General features: G+C 40.0%; 1 protein-coding gene across 1 annotated transcript in view; it reads right to left on the bottom strand.

The window, feature by feature from the left end:
- The window catches only part of ARHGEF28 (Rho guanine nucleotide exchange factor 28), an 84,890-nt gene that overhangs the window by 36,573 nt on the left and 22,405 nt on the right, over positions 1-25,912 (bottom strand). The window contains exons 4-16 of the mRNA XM_030968444.1: positions 18,133-18,263; positions 15,362-15,663; positions 12,723-12,867; positions 11,333-11,444; positions 6,797-6,836; positions 6,142-6,265; positions 4,643-4,775; positions 4,210-4,265; positions 2,685-2,736; positions 1,980-2,127; positions 1,749-1,870; positions 734-874; positions 20-270 (exon numbers count right to left, since the gene is read on the bottom strand). Of these exons, the coding sequence (XP_030824304.1) occupies positions 20-270; positions 734-874; positions 1,749-1,870; positions 1,980-2,127; positions 2,685-2,736; positions 4,210-4,265; positions 4,643-4,775; positions 6,142-6,265; positions 6,797-6,836; positions 11,333-11,444; positions 12,723-12,867; positions 15,362-15,663; positions 18,133-18,263 (1,757 nt within the window). The remainder of the gene's footprint in view (positions 1-19; positions 271-733; positions 875-1,748; positions 1,871-1,979; positions 2,128-2,684; positions 2,737-4,209; positions 4,266-4,642; positions 4,776-6,141; positions 6,266-6,796; positions 6,837-11,332; positions 11,445-12,722; positions 12,868-15,361; positions 15,664-18,132; positions 18,264-25,912) is intronic.

Here is a 25,912-nt window from a genome sequence, read left to right as displayed (position 1 = left end):
ACAGAACTGATGCTTCTACCTGCTGCACAAGGATGTCCCCAATTCTGCTGATGACAAAATTACGCTCGCTCCCTGCCGTACACGATTCCTGCCGCCTGTCCTTCATTCTGCAGAAGAATTGCCTGTGCACCTCCAGTAGCTCATCTAAGCAGGGGAATATTCTGTCCACTATGCTGTGGTCAAGCTGCAGTTCTTCCTTCATCCCTTTCCTGAATATTTCAGACATAATGAACAGGGTATGGATGTGATGTACTTCTGTTTGCATCAGCTCTGCGGTATAAAAGAAAAAAGGATAGTGTAGTAATCACCTGAATATTCTGCACACCTTATAAGACAGAGTTCAGTCTATCAAATACACAGTCATAATTCCTTTTTGGGTGTGAGCCTCAAACCTAATCGATTATGTCAGCAGGAAGACTTAATTTATCTGGCTCTGACACAATTCTCTCTGTATCCCACTGAACAAGCTGTGGTTGTAATAGCTTGAGCGGAGGATCGGATGAGGCCCCTTCTAATTTCAACCATTCTGTGAACAGGTTAGGTATGTCTCCGGTAGCCACTACTATCCATTTCCTTAGTTTAGGAGAAGTACTTTGTGATAAAAATATTCTTTGAACCTTCATGTTGTTTTGAGTTGAAGCATTCATTCTTCTGGCCATAAACCACGTAGATTCCCTCTCTATTTGATACACCAAATTGCATTTAAACCTACACAGAGCTTTGAAATACTGACCAAATATGACATCCTGCCGCTTGACGACATCCTTTTCTTGCTTGCTACAGAACATTGGATCCACAACAAGACTCCAGGAGTCTGCCTCAAACTCTTCTGCATCTGTGCAGAGATCAGTCCACTGAGACAAATCCACATCATCTATGACAAAATTTATATTTCTTTAACACCACACATACAAAGAGTAAGGGAAGTCCCTTGGCACATGTAGATCTATTCATATAGGGAACACATCACAGAGATGAACTATAGCTAAGACTTCTGCAAACGCTGGCACTGTCTTTACTACAGCAAAGTTTGCCAAATGTGAATATTATTACCAAAGTATTGAATTGCTTTTGTGACAGAAGGGGAGGAGAATAGGTAAAAAACACTTTTCTTTCCTCAAATCAGTTTTATAACTCTTTGCTTGCATAAACCTTTTAAAATTTAAAAATAAAATTCAACACTTCCAATACCAGATGTCCAGTGAGTGGTATGTGCACCATCCTACATGAGTGAAAGCCCTTCAGCTTTCAAATTCAGTCTCACACCTAGCTACACAAAAAATCTATTTCTATTTGCTTCATAAGGCTATGCAGCTATTGTAAGAGCACAGCTTATCATCAGGAGTTAAGAATTTGGGCTACTGAGAAAATACAAGTGTTGCAGGTTTACAATTTGCAATGGACGCTGTCAACAGAGTCAACTTGATGAGTGCAAAAGAAAAGTGCATTACTGTTCTGTTTCTGCAAGGATGCCAGTACATTTATACCTGTTTCTTTAAAATGGTAATAGCATACTAAAATATTCCAAAAGTTATAAAATAGTTAGTTTCAAGGAAGAAAGGAAAAGTTCTTTTTTAAGATTAATGTGTTTGATTTCATCATTTTAAAGAGGGATGCAAATGTAATTATCAAAAGCAAGTGCTTTTCTTTGAGAAGATGAAGTGTCTTCCTAAATCAGCTAAGGAGTTTTTCTAGTTTTCACTTCCCAATACTAGCTATGAGATGCAACATCTGTGCAATATTCTCACCTTCCATCATAAAAGCATCCATTGAAGAAAAGGTCCCTAATGCTTGTAACATCTCTTCAGACTGTGACTTGGACTTCCAGGTGCTAGTCTCAGAGTCTTGTCCAGAAAATTGTGTAGCTCTTCTAGAGCAGAAATAAAATTACAAAAACACACATTTATTTCATGGTTTAAATCTTCCTAGAAATCCTGAAGGATGTATTTAGCATAGTCCATTGGCATTTGCCCCTCTACCTTTCCAAACTGGCACCGGGGATACTTTTGGACAAGAGGTAGGGCTGTTGTGAGGCTTCCCTCTTTCCAGGAGACAGTCCAATAGGCACTGAGAAAGAAGGATGCACTGAGGACAGCACCATCTGTGAAATGTCTCCAGGCAGGGAATCTGTGAGGCAAAGCACAACACAACATTTTGAGAAACAACGAGTTTGTCATTGTTTGACAGAGTATGTCATCAACAGCACACTTATACTGAGAAATGCTATCTGGTGTTCATATTGACCTACATCAGGCATCAAAAATGCCCACTTGCCAAGGTACATGACCTCAATGCTCTCTCACACAATATAAAAATAAGCCTGTAGGCAATATGGAATAGCCCCAGAGTGACTATCATTTGATAAAGAAATAATCTCAAATCGTACATCCTCTATAGGTGTATGAACACTTGTGCACAAGATAAATGACATAGACAGAACTGGCTACTTTTTTGTTGTTTTCACTGAAGGTATAGTCAATTCATACTCATTTTAATAGAAGACGAGTTAATTCAACAGTGATCTCTCAAAAAAAATCCGTTCATATTAGAGACACGCACCCTTTCTTACAGATATTGAAAGAAAAATTAGAAACAGAGAAATTACATGGGAAAGTTCATGCTGTCAGTCCCATGATTTTTAATCAAGGCCTACCTTAGAAATGCTAGGTTTATACCTAACTTACATGTTACACCAACCTGGACCTTGTTTTTACTATGGTATTTCTCCTGGGATTTCTGGAAAAAAGAATTTTTTGAAATCACATAGCTGATAATGTATTTAACAGTCAAGTCAGTAACTCAATCACATACACCATCACACAAAGGGCTACAAGAAAGTGGTCCTAAATTATGGTATTAATTCATTCCAATAACTAATTTTATTAGTTATTGGTAGATAATAATATTCAAAGTAGGATATTATTTGTACTACAATACAAAACTATTTCTTCTAAGCAGACTGAGTTACAAAATTCTACTTTCTCTATATGAGTATTGGCTGCAAAGGCTGCAAGAAAAGTGCACAATCAGGGCTTCATACTCAAATAAGATCAAAGCATTTGCGGTAGTACACTATCTAAAGCATGGGTACCAAAGGCAGAACCACTCCCCCTTCCAAAGTGGACTTTTGCAAAATCTGTACCAAAAGCCTGCTGTACTTGGGCATATACTTCACTTCACGTGGGTCAGTGAACATTTCCTGCACTGCATTCTTGCTGAGATGAGTTGAGGGCTCTTGTGTCCTCTTGCAAGTAACCCACCATCCCCAGGAACCAAAGCTGTCAGTTCAGCAGTCTTAATGCCTAAAGTTTCCCAGAAATTACTGCAAGGCCATGACGTGAAAATTATAAACAAAATTAAACCCACTTGATTTATGTACAATTTAAGGCTTGTTTATGCCAAAGAATCAGTATGGAATCATGCTCTCCTTGAAAGCCCCCATGACGCAAAACCCAGCTACACCAGAAAGACACACTCCACAAATGTGAAAAATGACTTGCATCATTGTGGCACATTTCTCTTCAAGTCTCATTTTATTTCTTGAGGGCGGTAGCCTTACACCTGCTTTTCAAGATTATGCCTTTGTTACGATAACCTCACCATGCATGCATTCCTTCTTAACTGTTAAGGTAGTATCCATCAGCTCGAGTGCTGGTTTTGCCCTGCTCAGAAGCAGCTGAACACTGGGAGCAATTGCCTAGGCAGGCATCTGTGGAGTCTCTTCCTCCAGAGATTTCCCAGAATGGGTGAAACAAACATCTGCCCAAATTGTTACCAAGATGTGAGCCAGCCCAAGGGTGGGGAGGTAGATGAGGTCACTGGCCAGAGCCCCTTCCATCTCTGCTTTCCATTATTCCAAACATATGGAATTCCCCCCGTACACAAGGGTTCTTTCTCTCTGAGGTTTTGAGAAGCCTTTCTTTTCAACCTGTTCTGTAACCCTTCAGGCACACCATTTCAGAGTCTAAGCTTCAAAAATACAAACACTTTGTGAAACACTTTTTCGACTCCCCACTAAAAATTGTTATTCAAGCACACAGAGCAAACAGTGCTTGCTCTGTTGCTCACATTAGCCATTCTAACACCCTTGCAGCCCTTCACACACAGACACCAGGTCTGGGCAGCCTATGCGTATTTTCTTTTTTCCTTCATTGTTTCCAGCCCCTTGGAAAGCAAGTATCCTCTAGTAAGATCAGTGTAGGAGGTTACCTTGGTGCACACAGGAGCGCACTCCTTGCAGCTTTTATGCACAATCACACTGCAATCTGAAAGAGAAGGTATGTTTCAAAGCCTGGCACCAAACAGGGTCCCCAGTCTGCAGAAAATGTACTCTGAGGCTTCAGTTTTCCCTTTTTCAGGGAAAACTCTATATTCACTTATTAAAATGATCCTCAGGATTCTTTGAGTACAGATACAGGCTAGAAGGAAGTTTCTGCCTAATGTGCTAGGGCTAGGAGATCAACGCTTCTTTCTGAATCTGTTACCTGCTGTCCTTCCTCCCTCTCCCTTGTCAACCTCAGCTCATTACATAAAGCAGGTACATCCAAATGATGACAAGGTTTCAAACATCACACTGAACCAGGATGTCAGAACAGCACTCAGAGCACTGTAAATGCACAAGTAAAAGCCAGCAGCTACTTACAAGAACATTGCAGTGACTCCTTTCCTAGGAGGGCCTTTTCACAGACCATACATGGGACAACTCCTGGGAAAGTCCCATTTGTAAAATTGTGCCTGGTTGGTTTCTCCTTATCTTTGGTATCTTTATTTTTTGTCTTCATCCCCAAAAAAAGAGGCAGGAAAATAAATAAATAAATAAATAAATAAATAAATAATTTTTTTTAAAAGAATAAATAATTATTTAAATAAAAATTATTCAATCTTAAAAATAAAAAAAAAATATTCCCTTATCAAACCAAATGATTCTAGAATATTTAATCCCTGTCCTGGAAGACTTACAACAGCATACTGTACTCTTATACCCAATACTGCTGAAGCTCTAAAATCATATAGGCCTTGTTTTTACTGGCAGCTAGGCCTGGAAGAATTATCAAGGAAGACTGGCAGAAATACATTGAGAAATCTAAAAACAGAGGAGGGACAGGAAACAAAATTTTAGAAGTGCTGTTCATTCACTGTACACACTGTATATATCCTCTACATGTATATAACTCATGTCTCTGCAGATAGAGGTGCAGTTATGCAAATTTATAAAAGTTATCTTTAGATCTTAGAAGACATTAGAAACAACCTATTTTTAATGAGTGGTAAAAAATTTAATAAATTCTGCCTATTTTTCCACCACCCTTGTTGGCATAACTATACATATAGCTTATACTTCTAGTTACTGAGCGTTATACTTTAGGAGAACCCACAGACACAAGCTGCACAACCAGACACACATGTTCACATGTTCATTGTCAGCCCTGACACTCCTGAAGGTACTGCCTCAGACAAACACCTTCACTTCTGTGTTTGTTAGGATGTCCTGGGGCACAGGAGGGCATACTACAGAGCCTGCAAAACTGTCAAAAGGCCACCCAGAAAGAGCCTGTAGGCCAAGCCTGTCCTTCAAGCTGCTAACTGATGTCATTAATCTAAAATTAAGATGCCTTAGAATTAAGTTACAGTGCTGTAATCTACCTTCCATAGTAGGCCTGTTCGACTGTGCAGGCCTCAATTCTCAAACTCTTTAACACTATGCATTGTTTACTTACGCAAGAATTCCCATTAACTTCAAATAAGGCAAATTCAACTAATTACACCCTAATGTAGAAGTTTACATACTCAATTACATTTGGAGAGCAATTCCAAGAATAGGCCCATATCTCTTAATTTTATTTAACAAAGAAAATATTTCTTAAATGTAATTCATACATTTAAATATTTGCTAAATCACTACACAGAATTGCTAATGACATCAAAGGAAAGCTTTTAATACAACGTTTTTAATACAAATGCCATTTCAGGGTAACCTGCATGTGTTTTAAATTTTAGAAAAGTGAAAAGAGTCTTCCTATTACTTTTGTGGTTTTGTAATAAACAATTTATCTTTACATGAAAAATTAGCTTCCATCTATAATTCATTCAATTACAGTCACATAATCATACATAATAATATGGACATAAATCCCAACTTACCTTGCCTTTATTCCGTGCGCTGGTCATCCTGTTCATCAGAAAGCTGAAAGTCCGACTCACTTTATATTTTTCAGACTCATTTTTTGAGGGTACAACATATTTATTCCATCCCTCTTCCTGAATCCTAAAAAAAAAGGCAGTGAAAAAATGTTCCTCATTCCAGTAGCAACAGTCAATTAATATATAGCAGAATCTGGACAGTGCTTGTTTCACCTAACATTTACAATTACACGCTTTTTTGTGGGTTTAACATATTATGAAAAAGATTGCTATCCCTACACAAAAAGAAGTAACACTTGCCAATAAGCACTCTGCATGTGCAACGTGTAACAAGCTTGCCTACATTACAGCTGGTATCAAAAGCTGCCTGGCTTTTACTGCAGTGTTTTGGACATTCCTACAATGGACAGGAGCCCCAGCAGCAGGCAGGAGCCCATCCCTACTTTGCACGTCCCAGTAAATCCCTGCTGCAGGATGTGTGTGGTGAGAGCTGGGTTGAGCTTGGCACACGGTTTAAGCATGAGTTCACAGAAGCCAGGGGCCTCTACCCCACTGCTCAAAGCCCCCGTGGAAGGAAGGTCTCTTGCCCACAGGGCTCCCTAGATGGCATTCTGGCACAGACCTGCTGCCGGCTCTCCGTGACATGCACTCATACCTTTGCTCCCGGCACTGCTCGGGCAGGCTGTACGCGCGCTCTGCAAGACACAAACAGCCACAGGGCACTCACACTGCAAGGTCATCAGGCTCATTTCAAACCCACAACCTCCACCAAGCCATAAGGCTACCGTTAAGGGTTTGCAATATAATTTGAAAACCAGGAAGGCAAAAACATACATACATTAGAAACAGCTTTTTCTAGGTTAAGACCACTTCCCACTAAGCTTTTAGCTGACAGGTTCTGACAGAACTGAGAAGGGTATCACTGAATGCCAGTCTCTGCATACAGTTTGTTTTTAAGAATAGCAAAAATTATTTCTTTTGTTTTTCTTAACAACATGGACTTGAATGACTCTCCCTTCATTTTGATTTTCATATAATTTGCTATAAAGTATCTTAATGACATTCTTCTAACATTCACAGTTACACATCTTATGCAGATTTGTAAAAAAAAATCCTTCTACACAAAGAGGAATACTACTACCTTAAGTACTGCCTAGGATGTTTAATGTTCTACAAATTTGTATCTTCTACAATTCTACGATCCTATAAACAGATGACCCAAGGACATGCTTTTCACAAGCTCTCTACAAAGCAAAACAAAAGAAAAACAACTCAGTTGGGTTGTTTTGGAAGAAAATAAGCCCAAAACTGGAGAGAACACTACCATTTTCAAATTAAAAGCCACTTTTGCAGACGTTTTTAGCAAAGCTACCACAGGTGTGGTTCAGAAAGATTTTTCAGATATTTTTAGCAAAGCTACTACAGGCATGGTTCAGAAAGATATGTGCTTGCCTAAGTCAAAGCACCAGACTACGCTTTCTTTGAAGTCAGATACAGGCTTAAACAGCCGTTGCTGAATCCACATCTCTTTAGACAAATGCAGACATCAGGTTAGCAAGAGCTAGAATATTTACCAAAGAGGCAGCAAAACAAAAAGGGCATTTCAGTTATTTGTCAGGCTCAATCTGTACCACCCGAAGCTTCTGTAAGAAACCAACTCCATGTATCCATGGGAGATGTCTCATGCAAAACAGCACCGTGGAGCTGAGACTTTAGAGAGTGTAAGGGCCTGGAGGAGGAATGGATCACTGTTCATGAGCACACCATCTACAGAGCAGACAAATCCTTTACTGTTACAGCCTGGTAATACCCTCTCCAATAAAGGCAGGTAATATGTTTTAAACCTGAGCACATTTTAAAGTTTCCACAAGAAAAGGATGGTGTTTTGCCTCTTTTTTCCCTCATATTTTGTGTGGAAAAAACCATCCTGCTGTCATTCTGAATTCATCTGTTTGGCTTAGATTTTTTTGCAATGTGCAAGGGCAGCTGCACCCTCCTTCTCGCATAGCTAAACCCTAAGCAAGATGTCCAAAGTGTTGGTAGCTAGGCAGAGGTGAAGGGGGAGGTCTTCCACATGCAGACTCCTGCACAGGCCTAGACATAACCCCATTGCAGCTCACAGAGACCAGGATGAACTATCTGAGCCAGCTTCTTGGACCAAGCTCCTGGGCTAGTTCCATACCCAGATAAAACGACTCAAAGCAAGCACAGGTGTGCCTGCCTCACACAACAATCACCACTGCCAGCTGCCAAACACTGTGTTCAATGCTCCCATCCTTGAAAAATGCTGGCAAAAAGAGGCACAGTGCAGAAGGTGCTGGTGGAAGGAACTGCCAGCAGGAAGCTCAGCAGACCACCACCCTCCCTCCCAGCATTACACCGCATCTGTGATGCAGGCGTAGAGCACCCTGCTTCTAAAGTCTGGACAAGAATGGGCTTCCACCTTCTCCATAAAACACATAAAGGTCCAACAACGACTGTCCCAGAAGGAAGAGGAGAAAGAATGAAAAGGAAATGGACCCAAGCCCATACCAAATCAGGGCAAGTAATGGTGTCTGGGTGAAACTTTAACGGGCTGTGACATCAATAAAATCCCTTAGCTGCAGTGTCAAAGGAATTCTGTTTTAACTTTAAGCATGACAGAGGGCTTCACTATTCTGCTAGCTTTTAATTCTGTGACATACTTCTAGCTTTTTCTTCTAGTCTTTTTCAAAGACTTTTCACCTAAAGCATTGAATATAAATACTTACAAATACTTTAGGAGATGAATGAAAACACAACATAGCTGCATGCTGCAGGCTGCAATACTTACTCCTCTTTACAAGGTGACATGAAATCATACAGTGAATTTGAGTTAACATTAAAGAAGTTATTTGCTACACTGTTTAATTCAGCTTCTTAGGAAAAAAGAAGCCTGCAGACATTGTGTATCTCACCCCCACAACAGTTTTTGAAGTTGTTAAATGCTTTCAAAGCTAATGATAACATTTTCACACTTTTTGTATGTTTCATTCACATTGAATGTCAAAGAATCAGAGTGGTTAAGGTTGGAAAGGATCTCAAAGATCATTGGAGTACTGAGGCAGCTGGCAGAAGAGCTTGCCAAGCCATTCTGCATCACTTATGATCAATCCTAGTTTAACTAGGGACACCCCAGATAACTGGAGATTTGCAAGTGTGGTGCCCACCTACAAGAAGAGCCAGAAGGAGGATCTGGGGAACTACAGCCTTGTTAGCCTGACCTTGGTGACCTCAGTGCCGGGGAAGGTTATGGAACAGAGTATCTTGAGAGTAATGACTGGCACATGCATGGCAACCAGGTCATCAGGCCCAGCCAGCATCTCCTGAAAAAGCTGGCAGTTCATGGCTTGGACAGGTGCACTCCACTGGATAAAAAACTGTCTGAATGGCTGGGCCCAGAGAGTGGTGGTGAATGGAGTTATATCCAGTTTTGAGACTGTCAGCAACACTGTTCCTTAGGGGACAGCATTGAGGCCAATTGTGTTTAGTATCTTAAACACTGCTCTGGGTGAGGACATGGAGTTCACTCACCCTCAGTCAGTTTGCAGATGTCATAAAGCCAGGTGGGAGTGCTGATCTGCTGGAGAGCAGGAAGGCTCTGTAGAGGGATCTGGACACGCTGGATCATGGCTGAGGCCAATGGTGAGAGGTTCAACAAGGCCCAGTGCTGGGTCCTGCCCTTGGGTCACAATAACCCCAGGCAGCTCCATAGGTTGGGGCAGAGTGGCTGGAAAGGACCTGGGGGTGCTGCTGACAGCAGCTGGACATGAGCCAGGGTGTGCCCAGGTGGCCAAGAAGGCCAATGGCATCCTGGCCTGGATCAGCAATGGTGTGGCCAGCAGGAGCAGGGCAGGGATTGTTCCTCTGTACTCAGCACTGGTGAGGCCACACCTCCAATCCTGTATTGCGTTTTAGGCCCCTCACTCCAAGGACACCAAAGTGCTGGAGCATGTCCAGAGAAGGGCAACAGAGCTGGTGAAGGGTCTAGAGAGTAAGTCATATGAGGAGCAGCTGAGGGAGCTGGGGGTGTTTAGCCTGGAGAAAAGGAGGTTCAAGTGTGACCTTCTCACTCTCTACAACTGCCTGAAAGGAGCGTGCAGCCAGGTGGGGGTCAGCCTGCTCTCCAAGTCAACAAGCGACAGCAAAAGAGAAAAGGGCTCAAACTGCTTCAAGGGAGGTTCAGGTTGGACATTCTGAAGGAGGAATTTCCTCATTGAATGGGTAGACCTTGGAGTAATTTCTAACCTTAATTACATTATTCTATTTAGTTCCAACCCCTCTGCCACAGGCAGAGATGCCACCACTAGACAAGGTTGCTCAAAGCCCTATTTAACCTGGCCTTGAATACTTCCAATGATATAGCATCCAAAACTTCTCCAAGTGTCCAACCCATTTTGTTCACTGTGGCTCACATGTCCTGTCTCTTGCCCTGGACTAGTGAAAAACTGAAGGTATATTGGAGAAACAAGCTGGAAGTATGGCAGTGGACAGGCTTACCGAGACAGAAGTCAAATGAAATGCAGGTGTTTCTTAAGTGATGTGAACTGTACGAAAAGCAGTGTATGTATTTCACACTTTGCATGGTTTTTAAACATAACCCATATCCTCACTGAGAAAAGTGTGCGTTGTCTCCTAAACATGAAACTATGTGTCTGGAAATAAAGCGCGTCAGAGACAAGTCATAAAAAATTACAAGCTTCTTTCAGAGACATCTCTGACTCCACTTGAAGTGGGTGGGTTTTGCTTCCCAGCCTGTAGAGATACCACAGCCCACCTGTGTTTCAGAGATTGCTTAGGATCTGTGGGAAGCTGGAACCATCTGTCCTCTTTGATGCCTCTTCTGTGTCATTCTGAGCTTCCTCCTGGTCTCTGTCAGACACTTAGCAGAAGGCTAGGGATCTTCCAATGAGAGGATTATTGCCCTTGTCTATATTCATTTCTGTGGCTATTGCTCTCTCCGTTTGTACGCCCTGTCAAGGACAGTCGCTGTATCATGGGCATGATGGGACTGTAGATGGGAGAAAATGGAGGGATGATGGTGGGACTACCATCTAGTAGCTACTACTAGCCCTGAGCTACCAAACATACACACTGGTCAGCTCTGTAAAGTAACATCAGCACTGGGCCTGAAGCAGGCAGGTACTGAATAATGCAAAGCCAGAGAACTGACCTCCATTTGAATCCCCAGCTCCAAAGTCGCGAGGAATGCGAGGTCTTCCCACTACACCTTTGGATGAGGAGTAGGAATAGGAGCGTGACCGAACCCCAAACACTGCGAATTCCTATGAGAAATTGCAGCAAATGAAATCTTGTGTCATTTTGAACTGCATCAGCAACAAAACCAAAATAAATCAGGAACAACTGACCACTCGCATAAATTTTCTTGGCTTCAAGTTGAATTTTTGACAACTTCATGTGAATTCTTAGGAAGTCTGTCATACTTCCACCATGACACATTTTTGTATGCTACAGGAAATAAGTTGTGGGTGCAAGTTAGACTAAGAGAATAAAAGAAAGCTTACATTCTTCTCCAACTTGGTAACAGGTGACATCCACACAGTATTGTTGGCCATTATTTCTGATGACCAAGCTATCTTCTTTTACCAAGGAAGGCACTGATCTTAGTACTTTAATACTTGAACAACATTTCATGGAGACTTTGGCCATGCCTTTTTTACTGATGTCAGAGTTTCCAAAGAAAAGAGTTGAACTCTTTTTCTTTTCTCTATGTTGTTTTTTGCTTTTTTAATCATTATTATATTTGAAAACATTTTCCATTTACCAAATATCTGAACAATAAGACCTGAAAGGAAACCTCCTAGTTTTTGATATGTCATTTACACTTAAATACAGACTATTCCTAAAACTCCTGTAAAATGCTTACCTTATTGTTTTTTAAAGTAGCCCTATCATAATTAATTTTTTTGCTGAACTCTTATTCTCCCTTCATGAAATCATTTGCTGAAGGTCAGATAAAGTTCTACAGTGGCAAAAAGTGCATCTAAAAAAATCATTAAGAATCTCTGCAAACAAGAAATAACTCTGAAGACCTCAGAAATGACACCGTGGTCTAATGAAAATTAATGTAGACAGGATACTTCAGAAAACCATAACAAAGAGATTTACATCGATCAATGGACACCCCAATTGAATTTCCCTGAGTGTAGAAATTGTTTTAAAGCAAGCAGCAGGCTAGTTTTACTCTTTACAAACCATTACTCTCTCACATAACTAGAGCTGGTTAAACATCTTCTCGCTAAATATATTTGGTTAAAAAATGCTGATTCACTGAACCTGAAATATTTCCTTTGAAACACTTCTGATAGATGGTCTGTTTTTCAAAGCTGAAGTAAATCTCTGATGGACGCTTTCTTTCCATGGCAGCTGCCCAGCTCAGCCACACCCAGTTTCAGCTTCACTACTCAATGTGAGTGGTCCCTGGAGAGACTAGCACTGCCAACTGGGAACTCATCTTTCTCCTTCAGATTCAGACATTTCTCGCACAGTTTCAGTGATTTACTTAAAAGGAAAACAATTCAAACCAAGACAGGGTGAAATACCTTGGGCTGCAGACTGGTAGGTAAGTCCAGTCCATCTCTGCTAGAAGCCATGGCCGCTGAAGAGCTGAGGGGACGGTAGTGAACATGGGATCTGTCCGACACACCTCCACTTCCATTGTCTACTTCAAGGTCATCGAGACTTGAACTGAAGAAGACAACAAAGTCTTTAACTTCCCTGAGTTCCTCTCAGAAATTTACTTCAACCTTAATGCAATAAGCAAAGATACGGCTGAATCCTCTGACCAATGACAGCCCAAAGCACCATGATTATGTCAGGTAAACCATGCCCTGAGGTGTCTCTCTCTGCAGCCACCTGGTCAAGGTAGTCAGTTACCCTGTCCAGGACCCTCTGACGCTGTCTCACAGACCTACAGGGCAGGTATCTGCATCACCCATGATCACACACACTCCCACCACAGCTAGCCACCTCTGGATCATGAGCTTTAGACACATGTTCAGCATCTCCCAAAAATGAGATTTTTTGTTCCAGGCATAAACCTGTCTTGCTTCAAAGAAGATAAGGAGAACTGAGACAATAAGAGGAACTGAGAGAACTACCTCAGATTTTAGTATACGTGAGTATAGATGGATACTATGTAAGTGAGTGTATTTGGAAGATATGACATGGCTGTTAACAGACATATTTTTATCTACATCTGTGACTTCATGACAGAAGATGGAAGAGAAAAACACCAAGAAGAGATTAAGGAGGGTCTTGAGATGATTTGTAAGGTTCAGTTCAAAAGACAGATACCTAAAAACATAGAGAGCAACAAGCAGACTGAAAAATCTCTGGCTGAATCAATATGTCAAACACATAGAGACTACTTTATTGGGAAGGGCTCCTGAGCAGGCAAGTGCACTAAGGCTGCTCAGCAGTATCAGAGTTTTCCAGAATGAGGCCTGTTACCTGCAAGAGGAAGTTCATGGTCTCTTCATCAGAGTGTCTCAAAGGAATGGTTGACTGCTTGCAATAGCATTCCAGCCTTACAACATAAAACTTTAAATTATGTGTGGTATTTCTAAATAGCCAGAGTTCCTACCACGGATAATAGCACAAAAATTCCTTCACACACCACTACTTTTTTGAAGCACAAATCTATCACTACTGTCTGAAACTACTTCCTTATTACAATTCTGGGGAAATATTTTGCAATGCTTCTGAATAACAGCCCACATGACATATCAGAAGCAACTTATATAAATGCATTATCAGTTACTGTCACATGTTAGAATTGAAAAAGCAGCACATGTCTATGTCAACAGACAAGTATCCATGACTTACTGTGGTAACTTCTCCAGGGGACTCCTCTGAAATAAGAAGCTGGTTTTAAAATAGAATAACACACTACTAGTTTTATTTTATGCCTAATATTTGGATCAATTACATATGTCATATGACATATTAAGGCATATCACATGTCTCTGAAAATTTATATACACTCTCATACAGGTGTATATATTTATATACAGTTCTCATACAGGTACCTAACCAAGGCCTTAAAAAGGGTGGGGCTATCTAAAAATACAAAGGATAAAAATGTTTCTGACTAGAGGCACAGGAAGATTATAGTATTCTACATGACATCCCTATAGCTAGCAAGAAAAAGCAAACAAAAAAAAAAAAAACCCAAACAACAACAAACACCAAAAAAGGAGTGTGAAAGAAAAACTCTGTCTGACATTTATTATATTATCTGTGTTAAATATTCTTGTTAGTGGTACTTCATAGTTGCATAAGAAACTCAAAATTGAGGTAGAGAAAATCTTATTGCCCACTTTAAATAATAATTGGCTGGCCCTTCTCTTCCTTGCTGTTTTTACACAGATCTGATGCTCTACTTCCAACTAGTCCTAATACTCCCCAGAAGGTGGGAGCAAGATTCAGATTTCCTCCTGCATAAGAAGGAATCTCATCTATTCAGAGAAGTAATAAAGCTTTTTCAGCAAGTAACTTTATCTAAATTGTTTAATTTTAAATTAATTGTTAAAAACCTATGTTTAATTACCAAAATTATAGTTCCATCTTCAAAGCTCTCTACATTTCTGAAGCCATTTGGAGGAGGGTCTTCAGACAAATGGCAGCAAACCTTGTGTACCAGCAATGGAGAAGAAAACAGTCTGAACCTGTCATAAACAGCAGATACACTCTGCACTGTGTCTTTTGAGATAAATACCTATGGAATCAGGAGTTGGCCTTCTACAGGCCTATTTAAAGACTTGAAAGATTCCCAGAGACTTCAACAGATTTTGGATAATTTTCTTAATGGAAAATATAACTGAGGAAAACCACAGTGAAATTCTGTTGTCTGTCAAAAATGCTACAATGGCAGTTCTGTGAAGAGCTAATTTTTTTTTTTTTTTTTGTTAAGACTATCTGCATACAAGAAATAAAGGTATAAAAGTATCCATTTGCATTCAAGATATATTTACTAAGAAGACACTTTTATGTGTTAAAAATGTCTTCACAGCTATTTTATGAAAACAGATTGATATGACAATATATTTTAGTGAAGAAAAACAGAGATTTCACCCCAATAAATACTAGTTTATTACTTCAGATTCTGCTTCACCTTTTTAAACAAAAGGTGGTAATAAATAATCCTTATTCTGGCCATAACATCAAGTCAATTCCATACCTTCTTCTTTTCATGTCAGCATAAATTTGGCCCCGATCCTTAATAAATCCATGGGTCTTGAATGGAAGATATGAATCTGCTACATACAGATGAGAAGGTGAAATGCCATGTCTTAATCCTGTGTTTTCTTCTTTTTTTACTGGCCTTTGACTTTCTTCATTTGGGAGATACATAAATTGATCATTCTCCTCAAGGGAGAGAGATGAAGAGCTCATATCCATCGGGACTGAGTTGGTAGGGTTCAGACACATTTCACTGCTGACACCATCTCCATGAATGTAGTTAGGCTTTAAGTCTCCAGCCTGCAGGTAAAAAATGAGTGCTGGTAAGAGGCAACAACATATTGTTGACATATTGTCAGGAAGCAAGGACCTGAGAAGTTTGCCTTTTTATTTATGGCTATATGTTTTGGGAGTTTTTTCCCTATTACTTTCTACACCACATGAATTTAAGGCAATTTATATGACTAAGGGATTCTGGACTTTGCATTACTTTTTTCCCCTAATTAGAGCAGCAATTAATTAGTATTTCCAAGTCTTCTGAATTTATCACCCTATTTATACATTTTATTAAATGTACTGATACAAATATTTATAGATTTTATTTTAAAACTATCCTTAAGTTGAGCAAAAAATATGCATAATACATTAGTGTGGGAGACATATGGAAGAGAATTCAAACATTTTGCAATTTAATTTGGAAAAATCAGCCTACACATCATGCACTTTTAATTTTTCATCACCAGTTTCCTAAGCTTTGAGATAAATATGCATGACCTGGAACAGAGTTTCTTGAGGGAAGGAAGGGAAATTACTCTTATTTTTTGCCATTAAGCAATTTGGGGCCTGAAGCACCTCTCCTTTTGCAAAAAGACAGGAATGGATTTGGAAATTCTATTCTCTCAGGTACAGGGATCAGGATTTAGACTCTAGTCACAAATAATTCCCTGTTGACTCTGCAGAAGATACTAAAATACAGTTCACTGTTAGTCTTTTAGCTTGAGGCAACAATCATGTAATTAGATACTGAATAATATTGAAAAGTCACATTGCCAGTTAATACACTCAATCTCCAAAAAGCACCTGTATAAAGGCAAGAATAAAGGAAGGACTGCAAGCATCTCCAAAGCCCTGGTGTTTCTGATTGCTACTTCCTCTTTTCTAGTTCCTCTTGAGATGTGCTTTCATCCCCATCTTAATTATGCTTCTCTTAGTAAAAGACAGGAAGAACTGCTGGCATTTTTACAGCAGCCCACATTTGCATTCAAAGCTACAGCACACACAAGTCTGGAAATACTTCTGTTGCGCTGTGCACATGACATGCACAAAGGTAAAATGCTTTCCCAGGTCTTATGCAGCTGTTTCCCCCTGAAAAGTTATTCCTGTCTGGGCAACGTTCCTCCTCAGCACCAGAGGGACCTTCTCCAGCAGCCACTCTGGCTCCTGCTGAGTGGTGCTTAAGGGAGAATTTGGCCCCAGTCAGCAATTCTAAAAAGCAGAATGTGGCCACATAGTGAGCAAAGGTTAGCAACCCAAGCTGAAGGCCCCCTGAGCAATACACTTGAGTAACATCTCCATCTGTAATGGAGATGCAGCTCTGTCCTTCCAACCTCAATAATATTCAAATCAAGAGTTCAAAGACTGCACTTTATAGTCTCCTGACAGATGCTCACTTATGCGTCATTATTACATACATTCGTCTCTTACATTCATCGGTAATATATATTACAGATATATAGATATATTTATATAGATAAATAAATAGACATATTACAGATATAAATGTAATCTATACTACATCTCTTAAGTGCACTTTGAACACAAAAAAGCCTCTGACTCAAACTTCCATCTCAGCTGTCACATGAACTGGATCTGCAGTGAATGCACTGGGTGAAGTGTTTCAGGCAATGGGGTAGGGGTGGGCAGGAGGCAAAAAAGGGGCGAAAAATCACACTTGCAAAATCTCAGACTTCTAACATTATCTGATAATTTCTTACTCCTATATGCCAACTTCCAGGCATGAGAGAGCTCAAAGCAGGCTACAAATAAATAAACATCTTAAAGCATCACTGAAAAATAGCTACACATCACCAGAATCTGGCATCTCTTTACCTAGACCAAGCCACCACACACAAATTGTGACTAGTCAGACTCATGCCCACATCCTAAATTATGGTATCTGAGAGTGACCATGAAAGAAAGATTCCAGGTGCAACACAGTGATGTAAAATGTCACTTTAGGTCATCTCCAGTGTTGGTGACAAATCAGAAATGGGAATTCTAGTGAGGACCTCCAATATCAGAATGTTCCATGACAGCTGTAGGACATCAACTTCACCTTTTCACCAATGTCTTGTTTTTGTTGAGCCTGTAAGCCTCACTGTGAGCTTATATTTAACTTCTGAAATTATCCAGCAAATTCATCTGTACTGTGATTGTACACAGAATTCAGAAATCTGAAATGCACATGAACAAGTAATATTGTTAAGAAGCACATGTTGTTTAGCTCACAAACATGCAGAAGAGATAGCCTGCCTTAAGAGTTCTTCCTGCAGTCTAGGGAGAGTAATTCCTATCATTGACTGAATCTGTTAAAAGAGACCTCATATAAAGGTTACAAAATATAATCGAGAAGAGTAAGATATTACTGATTTTAATTTAAAATTTTATTAATCAGCAGCACTGCTGACAGATCCAGAAGATCCTACTATTATGCAACTAAATTAACAAAAGATGAAGAAAAATTAGCCAGAAGTTCAAATATAAGCTTACCTGGTCTACTACCATGCAGTTTGCATATACTTCATCACTTCCACTCAGCATGGGAGAAAGTCTGGTTGCAGCAAAGAAAGTAGGGGGAGACTTCAATTTCCTAAGAATATCAAGGGTAGAGTGTCTGTGCTCTGGAAAATAAAAAATATGGGAAATTTTCCATTAAATCTCAAACCATTTCCTTCTCATGTATATGTACTACCATAAAAATTGCAAAGTTAAGCATTAAGAACCAAATCTTAGCATTACAATTTGAGTAATATTTGTGTGACCACAGCAAAATGTGCTCATTTCATAACTGCCCAACATTTGCTATATGTTCCAGGAAGCCTATAGCTGACAAGACTCTCAAGGGTACCACAGAATCATTCACATAAATAAAAATAAATGTTCCTGTGTATTGGCTAGCAAAAGCTACTATTTTCCACCTAAGCAGAACTTTGCAGAGATTTGTGCTTGCAGAAGAACACAGGACAAGATTTATGGGCTGGGAAGAATTATGCATGATTCTGCCTATACATTAAATGCCTGACATCTGATACATTAAATAAATGAAATGCCGTTCAATTGCAATCAAATAATGATTCTCCTAAAGCATTCTACCTATTGGCAGCCACATAAATACTAATCTTAGACCAAGGAATCAGATTAAAGTTCTTAAAACAGAACCAACCATACAAACAAAAAAACCAACATTTAAAAAAACACAATAACATTGCAAAAGAGATATAAATAAAACACCACTAATACTGCCTTTACAGAGTGACAGCAATCAAGCAAGACTTGATCCATTAAGAGGATGTTTAGGATGAATACTGCATCTGATCTGCTTTTGAACAGTTTCACCAGAAATCATTAACAGAAATCCAGAGTTTAGTTTTCGAAAGTGTGCTTGTGACTACAGATATTTAAAAAAGCTGGACAGGCTGTGTATTCTTTGCCTTTGAGCAGCAGAAATCTTGTCCTGCAGGCCCACTTCTCTTAAAACTGGCTATAAGAATGAAGAGTCCAGCATTTGAGCTAGGTTATGTATGTACCTCTGAATGTAAAACAGGCAAAATTTAACAAAGCACAAAACCAGGCTGTTGTAGACTGTGTGAAAACCGGCTAAAAAAAATTATGGTCATAATGCAGTTTTCCTTAAAATGCTGTAAGGCAAGCATTGCCATTGGAAGTGAATGGAGACACACTAGCATAAGAATGATGTGATAGAGGAGACTATTGAACCCAGTAAAATATCCAAAATCAAACCACTCAATAAATTTGAGTTTGTCTGTTACTGAATATTATTTTTAAAATATTTTTTACACTGCATCAGAAATTTATTTTCTACTGAGGTGTAAAGGAAAAGATACCACTAAAGACTTTCCTTACACTATATTAATATAGCAATGTAACTGCTTTTAGAAGGTCACAGAGCCATATAGCGTGGTTTGGGTTCAAAGAGAAGTTTAAAGGTTATCTAATCCAACCCCCTAGCCATGCCCAGGAACATCTTTCATTAGATCAGGTTGCTCAAAGCCCATCCAAGATGCTTATATGAATCAGATTGCAAGAAAATTCATAATAAAAAAATACAACTGGATTAGAAACAACACTTATTAAGATCTGGTGCATTTGTTGCTTTGAAAAAAACAAAAGTCCCAGACCACTGCCAAATCTGCAATGATACACCACAGCTTTTATTTAATTTTAAGATTCTATCTCATGAAGCCTAAGAACAATAACTTCTATACTCAGAGAAAGATGGAAATTCCCATTTAGAAATGGCACAGTATGAATATTCGGTTTCAAGTCCTGGCAGGCCTTGTGGGATCTCATACTATTAAAACATCTCATTTTGTTTCTCCATCAATACAAGAATTTTAACATGATTTTAGTGACTCTCATACTGAGAACTGCTAAAGCTGCAAACCATTTCCTTATGTCTGACAAGATCCCAAAGCCTTTATTTATAAATAATATAAAAGCATTATTTTCTACAGCAGCTCATCAAACTCTGGCAGCTCACATCATATGGAAATGTGATTTGGCAAAATTGACAGTACTTTCTTGTGGCATATAAAGCTTTCCAAGGGTTGGTCTTAAACCAACAACCAGGCAAAAAGGTGTCAGAGTCTCCATCACTTCTTGTATGCTTAATGCCTCCTCCAGCCTGCACTCCCTCTCCTATATAAACCCACGGGGCACAATGGGCAAGGGTGGCGTACACCTCCAGTGTTAGGCTGGCAAAGGCTCAACACATACCCCCGAAAAACAGCCCAGGCATTAGGGATTCACACACCACAGTGTAAACCTGACCCTAAGAAGTCAGTTTCTTGATTTCAGCAATAATCCCTACTGCTGGGGTGCAGAAACCTCAAAGATAAGGAGGCTGATGTGTATGTCTCAAACACCAATAGACAAACAGTTGCAGAGCCAGCCAAGGATTGTCCATAATGACATGCTGTGAGAAGGAACAGGATGTGGCTCAAGAGGTAGGGCAGCACTTTTCTGAGACAAATATCCTTCTTCTGGATCCTGGAGATAATCACAAGACAATACAGCTCAAGTGCAGGAAAGAGGTAAAGCAGTAGGCATGGACTGTAGGGGAAAGGTCAAGACATCCCAAGACCCCCAAAGCCCTCTTACCCAGGTCAAGAAAGATCTAGAGAAATGGACTGTGCATGATAGCTCATTTGTATAGAAAGCAAGAAACTTAGCTCCTGGGTGTGAAAAAAATTATCTAAATAAACATACTTCTCTAGAGCTGGGCTGTACATGAGCCCCACCACTCTGGACACCCCACTGCCTGGACTGACATTGAAGCCAGGACTGTGATCTCCTTTTCTTTCTCTCTCTCCCCTCTTTAGTACATCTCCCTCTCTCTCTCCTCCCTTTCAACCCACCTATTTACCAAAACCCCACTGCTGTGTGCTTGCAGGAGGACACCAGGAACTACCTTATAACATTTTCCATGTCACGTTGTAATTTACTACTAAAATTTTGTAAGCTTTTGTGGGCTCTCTCACTTTTGCCATTCATTTTGACCATCTGTGAGCATCTTGGGTGATCTCTTCCCCTTCAGGGTGGGATGTCACACTGGGTCTTCAGAGTCACTTAGCGGACTGCAATATCCCCAGCCAGAAAGAACCCAAATCCCCCTTCTAATAATATGTTACATTATTTTAAAATTCTGTACAAGACTAAAAACCTAAGTAACAAATTCTGGAGAAAGATGCTGCAAGTAGAAGCTATAGCACAACATGCTACCTACAGTATCGTCAGTCTGTAAACCCTTATTAATTATCCACATTAAATATCATGTTTTCCTGGAGATGCTCCAGTTAGCCTGTGGTTAAATGTGAGATGACTAAATAAATATTCATTGGGGTTTTAAATGGTAACAAATTATTTCAGGCTTCATAGAGTGATAGAATTATGTATGTTGGAAAAGACCTTCAAGATCACTGAGTGCAATGGCAGTATGACCCCACTGTACCTCTTTACTCCCACTCTGCCCCCTTGCCCCCTCAATTTCAAACATGTGAAGGAATGACAACATCAAACTAACTTTGTAACATGAGAAGTTTAAAGCTTTGCTGAATGTGGGGGAGAGCAATATTAATTACACATTGACTGTGCTAGTAACTTATTTCCACTGGAAAGGCCCTCATAGCTTAAAAAGTGACAAAATCACTGCAAATGTCCAAATCACACACTGCATTCCTACAGCTTCGCTAACTGCCTCCGGCCTGCCTTACTGGCTACAAGTGCTCTTGATCTTACAGGGACCATCAGCAGACCTTTCCCTCCAGGTTAACATGGCAGCAGGTAACAGCTCAGTGTACTGGGTACCAGCAGTAATATGCAGCAAGGCTGAACTTGCCTGAAAGATGAAGCATATCAACAAAATCCATTTTCAAATAAAATGCCTCATAAATCTTCCCTGAGCATTCAATAAGGTTATTCACATTGCAGATGCAAAAATTCAGCATAGCTTGTGAAAAGACAGGACTGCCAGAGCAAAGTGGCAAAGGTGTCCCCAGAAGGGTTTAGGTTCTGTAAGGTATTGGAAATGGATTTCAAGATGCTTACTAAAGTAAGAATGACCTGAATAGAACAGAGGAGAATTACCTTTGTTACTGAAACAACCTAGCAAGCACAGCTCAACAAGCTAATCCTTCTTCCAGAACTGAACACCCTCTGGCTCTACACTGTGATCACAGGAAAAGAATAAAGACATGCCTTCTTTAGAAGACCCTGTGGCTCTCTGCCATCAGCCTGATAAACAGTCAAGATAGATGCACGTGTTATTTAGATATCATGCTGGAAAGAATAATCTCCAAACATGGGTAACATAAAAGACCTTGATCAAAGGCTAACTAAGCACAATTTCTCTTCTCTACATCTTCTCTAATACTGTAGAGTTACATAGCAAGGTCTGTGTATTCTGCCAGCCACAAAGTTTATACAAATACTATAACTTTAAAGAAACGCATGAGCATCATAGCAGTAATTAAAAACATGGTTTATGTTGGTGAAAGAAAATGTATAGCCTTGAAGGGCCTGTGTCAGAAAATGGCAAGAACACAACACTATTTTTTTTTTCACAAAAATCAAAACATAACTTGTTTCATGGGAGAACACACAGCAAAAGAGCATTTAAATATATCAACATGACCAAGCCAAGAGCCAGGAAAGAAATTTCAAATTCCCTTCTCTAAATACTATGAACAGTTTTCAGACAGCTCATCACATTTACCCCCAGCAATCTGAGCAGGGGTTAATGTATAATTGGAAGTCAGTGAAAAATACAGACAGCTAAGCATGTGGGTCATGCAGGACTGCAGAACTACTGCTCTAAAAACAGGTCACCTGAATTTTTAGAAAGAAGTTCCTAGCAGGGGTCCAACTGAAGCGACATGCACATCTACAGAATTAACCATATAATCAGTTTCAGGGGGAGAACTGCATCCCTAATTGAGGTTTCTTAGGCCTTCATTCAAACAGCACAACTTCTCCTGACAGCAAAATTAAGCAAGTACTTGAGAATAAGCCTGCATGGAGGGTAAATTAGGCTTTGAAGTGCTATTGTCATGGATGAACATTTAACTGTCTTAAATCTACAAAGTGGAAACTAAAGCACTGTGTTACCTGTTATACTAAACAAGGGGGATCAGGCATATAGATGCTGGAAAATAATGCAACATGTTCAAGATATAATCCCAAAGTAGCCACTAAGAATAAAATCACTTGTCAATCTGACTTTTGGTCTTGCTCATCTAAACGTGGGCTACCTAAATGTGGGCTGTTTTCAACGTGGGATTCACAGTCTTGACTGCCTCCCTGAAGAAGGCACCTTATCTACTACACAAATGAATATGCAAACAGAAATAAGTTCGTGTCTCATTTTATAGAACAGTATACAAAAAAATCCAACAAATTTTCCCATGATATGGGATGTTTGGTTTCACTTCACACCTCTGCATGAGTAGACTCAGTGTGTAACTCCCACCTCCCAGTGCGGTAGGACAGACTTATCAGACAGATATTCTCAGCACCCCTGAAGGTTTTTAAAGCTCACAAAAAGGCTGAGAGAGTCACTGTCTCTGAGCAGGTAGGACTGTGCAGAGCAAGGACCATGCTTGGTGACAATTTCACATAAAACAACAAAATAAATACCTTTGGTGTCTTGCAACAAGCAGAAAATCCTAGATCCTCTCCCCAGTCCAATCACTCAGAAAAAGTCACATTCACGTTCCCTGTATAGCCTAATTACCCTTTAAATATTCCATGCCCAGCAGCTTCAGCAGGAGGCAGCAATCTGCAATGTTATGTCCCAAAGGAAAGAAGTCTGCACTTGGCTCCTGACAGACTCCAGGAGTTCAGGGGAAGGGCAGGGGCTGCACACACAGTCTGAAGGGTTCCTGACAGTGATGAAACTTTGGGCCTTAAAATGTGAAAACACTGATGTACATGATGGGAAGTGGTGTATGATAACTTTGACTCTCCATTCTGAAGAGTGGGACAGTCTGCACAGCTCCCTGGCCTCCCAAGAGGAGCAACCCTAGGTCAGGATACCAACAGCCGGATGTCCCAGAGGGGAAGGGTGGCAGTTGAAATGCCAGGGTCCAGAAGAGCTGGAGCACCCAGCACAGATACATGATTTCATAATTTGTGGAGTGTCTGGAAGAACCCTGCACTATTTCCTGCCAGGCACTGCAAGTCTCTTGTTCACTGAGACCTGAAGCCCTGCAGGAATGAAATGCAGGCATAAGCTAGGTGCCCCGCACCTGCACGCCAGGATCAACTGGTCACGTTCAAACACTTGCAGAAAAAACCACAGATCACGTGCTTAGATCAAGAGCCTGCTCTCCCCTTGCAAAGGCACTTCTCCCACCACATCAACATACAGAATTTCCAATCAGCCAAGCACAAACCCTTGAACTTTGCCACTGAAATATGCACAGGTACCCAAAAGCACCTTCTTGCTCCAACAACCCCACATATAAGGTCAGCTGTGTATATACTGTGTTGGTATACTATTAGCAGGGATGGGAAATAAGGTGCAATACTGTAACACACAAACACCACATCTGTATCCAGTGCTTTACAACTGGTCAAGTATTTTAAAAAGATCTGTCTAAACAAAGGTGAATGAAGGTTAAGTGCACAGCTACAGCATTTACAGATAAAACGAGTCCTCCTCCTGCACACATACTGTGCAACTTGTAACTTATTTCATCTCTGCAAATTACATGTGCATTCATACACACAGCAGAAACTCCTGTGCAGTTGGGAAATACTGGATTTCCTCATGAAAAGAAGGAAAAAGTTGAGGAAGTGCCTTGCACATTAAAACATGCATTCTGTACACATTTTCCACTCTAAACTAGGTCAAAGTCTCAGTCTGTGTAAAAATGAGTCTCTTGGCTTACTGTATTAATGACACTGATGTATCTTACTTCTCTGATTTGTTTTTTTCCCTTTCTGAAACACAAAAACCCTCCCAATTCTATGAAAGGAAGCATAAATCATATTTTTGCCATTCTTTTCTCCATTCTTTTCCTTTTATATGTACTAAAAATTTTTCTTTCCTTATTAAAACTTTCAATCATAGTTTTTCCTTACATAAACTTACCAGTCAGTATCTTTGAGCCTCCTTAAAACCCCCCTTTCTCATACTGACAGCATTTATAATCCCTAACTCCCAAAGATTTCTCCACAAAGAAGGATAATGTCTAACTGTGCAAAGACAGTAGCTGACTCATTTCATTTTTCTCTTCATTCTGGTATGCTTTTTCTCATAATTATTTTTAAAAACCCAAAAACCTGTTAGCTGTTGAGGCACAACTGAATTACCAAATTCTCCCTAAGTGAAAATAACTGCAACCAGCAGAACTTTTTCAGCTGCTGCCATCCTGTGCAGCTCCAGGGTGTCAGAATTGTTCAGCTAGAGCTACACATACATCAAGAAGGGAAAAAAAAGCTTTAAGAGAGTAAAGAAATAAAAACAATCGTAAAGAACAGTACGTAATCTGGAGAAAAAATACTTTCTTTTTTCTTAAAGAATTCCAACTCCATTATCTAAAAAGGCATTAAAAACAGTGAGATGGACTTTTGATAGGAAAAAAAATCTACCTCACACAAACAGTTTATAGAGCCACCTTCACAGAAGCAGAAAATGAAAAGGAGTCAGAGCTGTAAAGCAAGAGTCATTTAAAAGAAGATAGCTTTTTCTACCTGGTTTGGATGCCCTTCTTCGAATCCTCATTTTAGGTAAGGAAGGCCAAGAGTA

Source organism: Camarhynchus parvulus, chromosome Z, assembly GCF_901933205.1.
Source record: "Camarhynchus parvulus chromosome Z, STF_HiC, whole genome shotgun sequence".
NCBI lineage: Eukaryota > Metazoa > Chordata > Aves > Passeriformes > Thraupidae > Camarhynchus > Camarhynchus parvulus.
The sequence above is the reverse complement of the archived record's forward strand: the minus strand, read 5'-3'. Positions and strand labels throughout refer to the sequence as shown.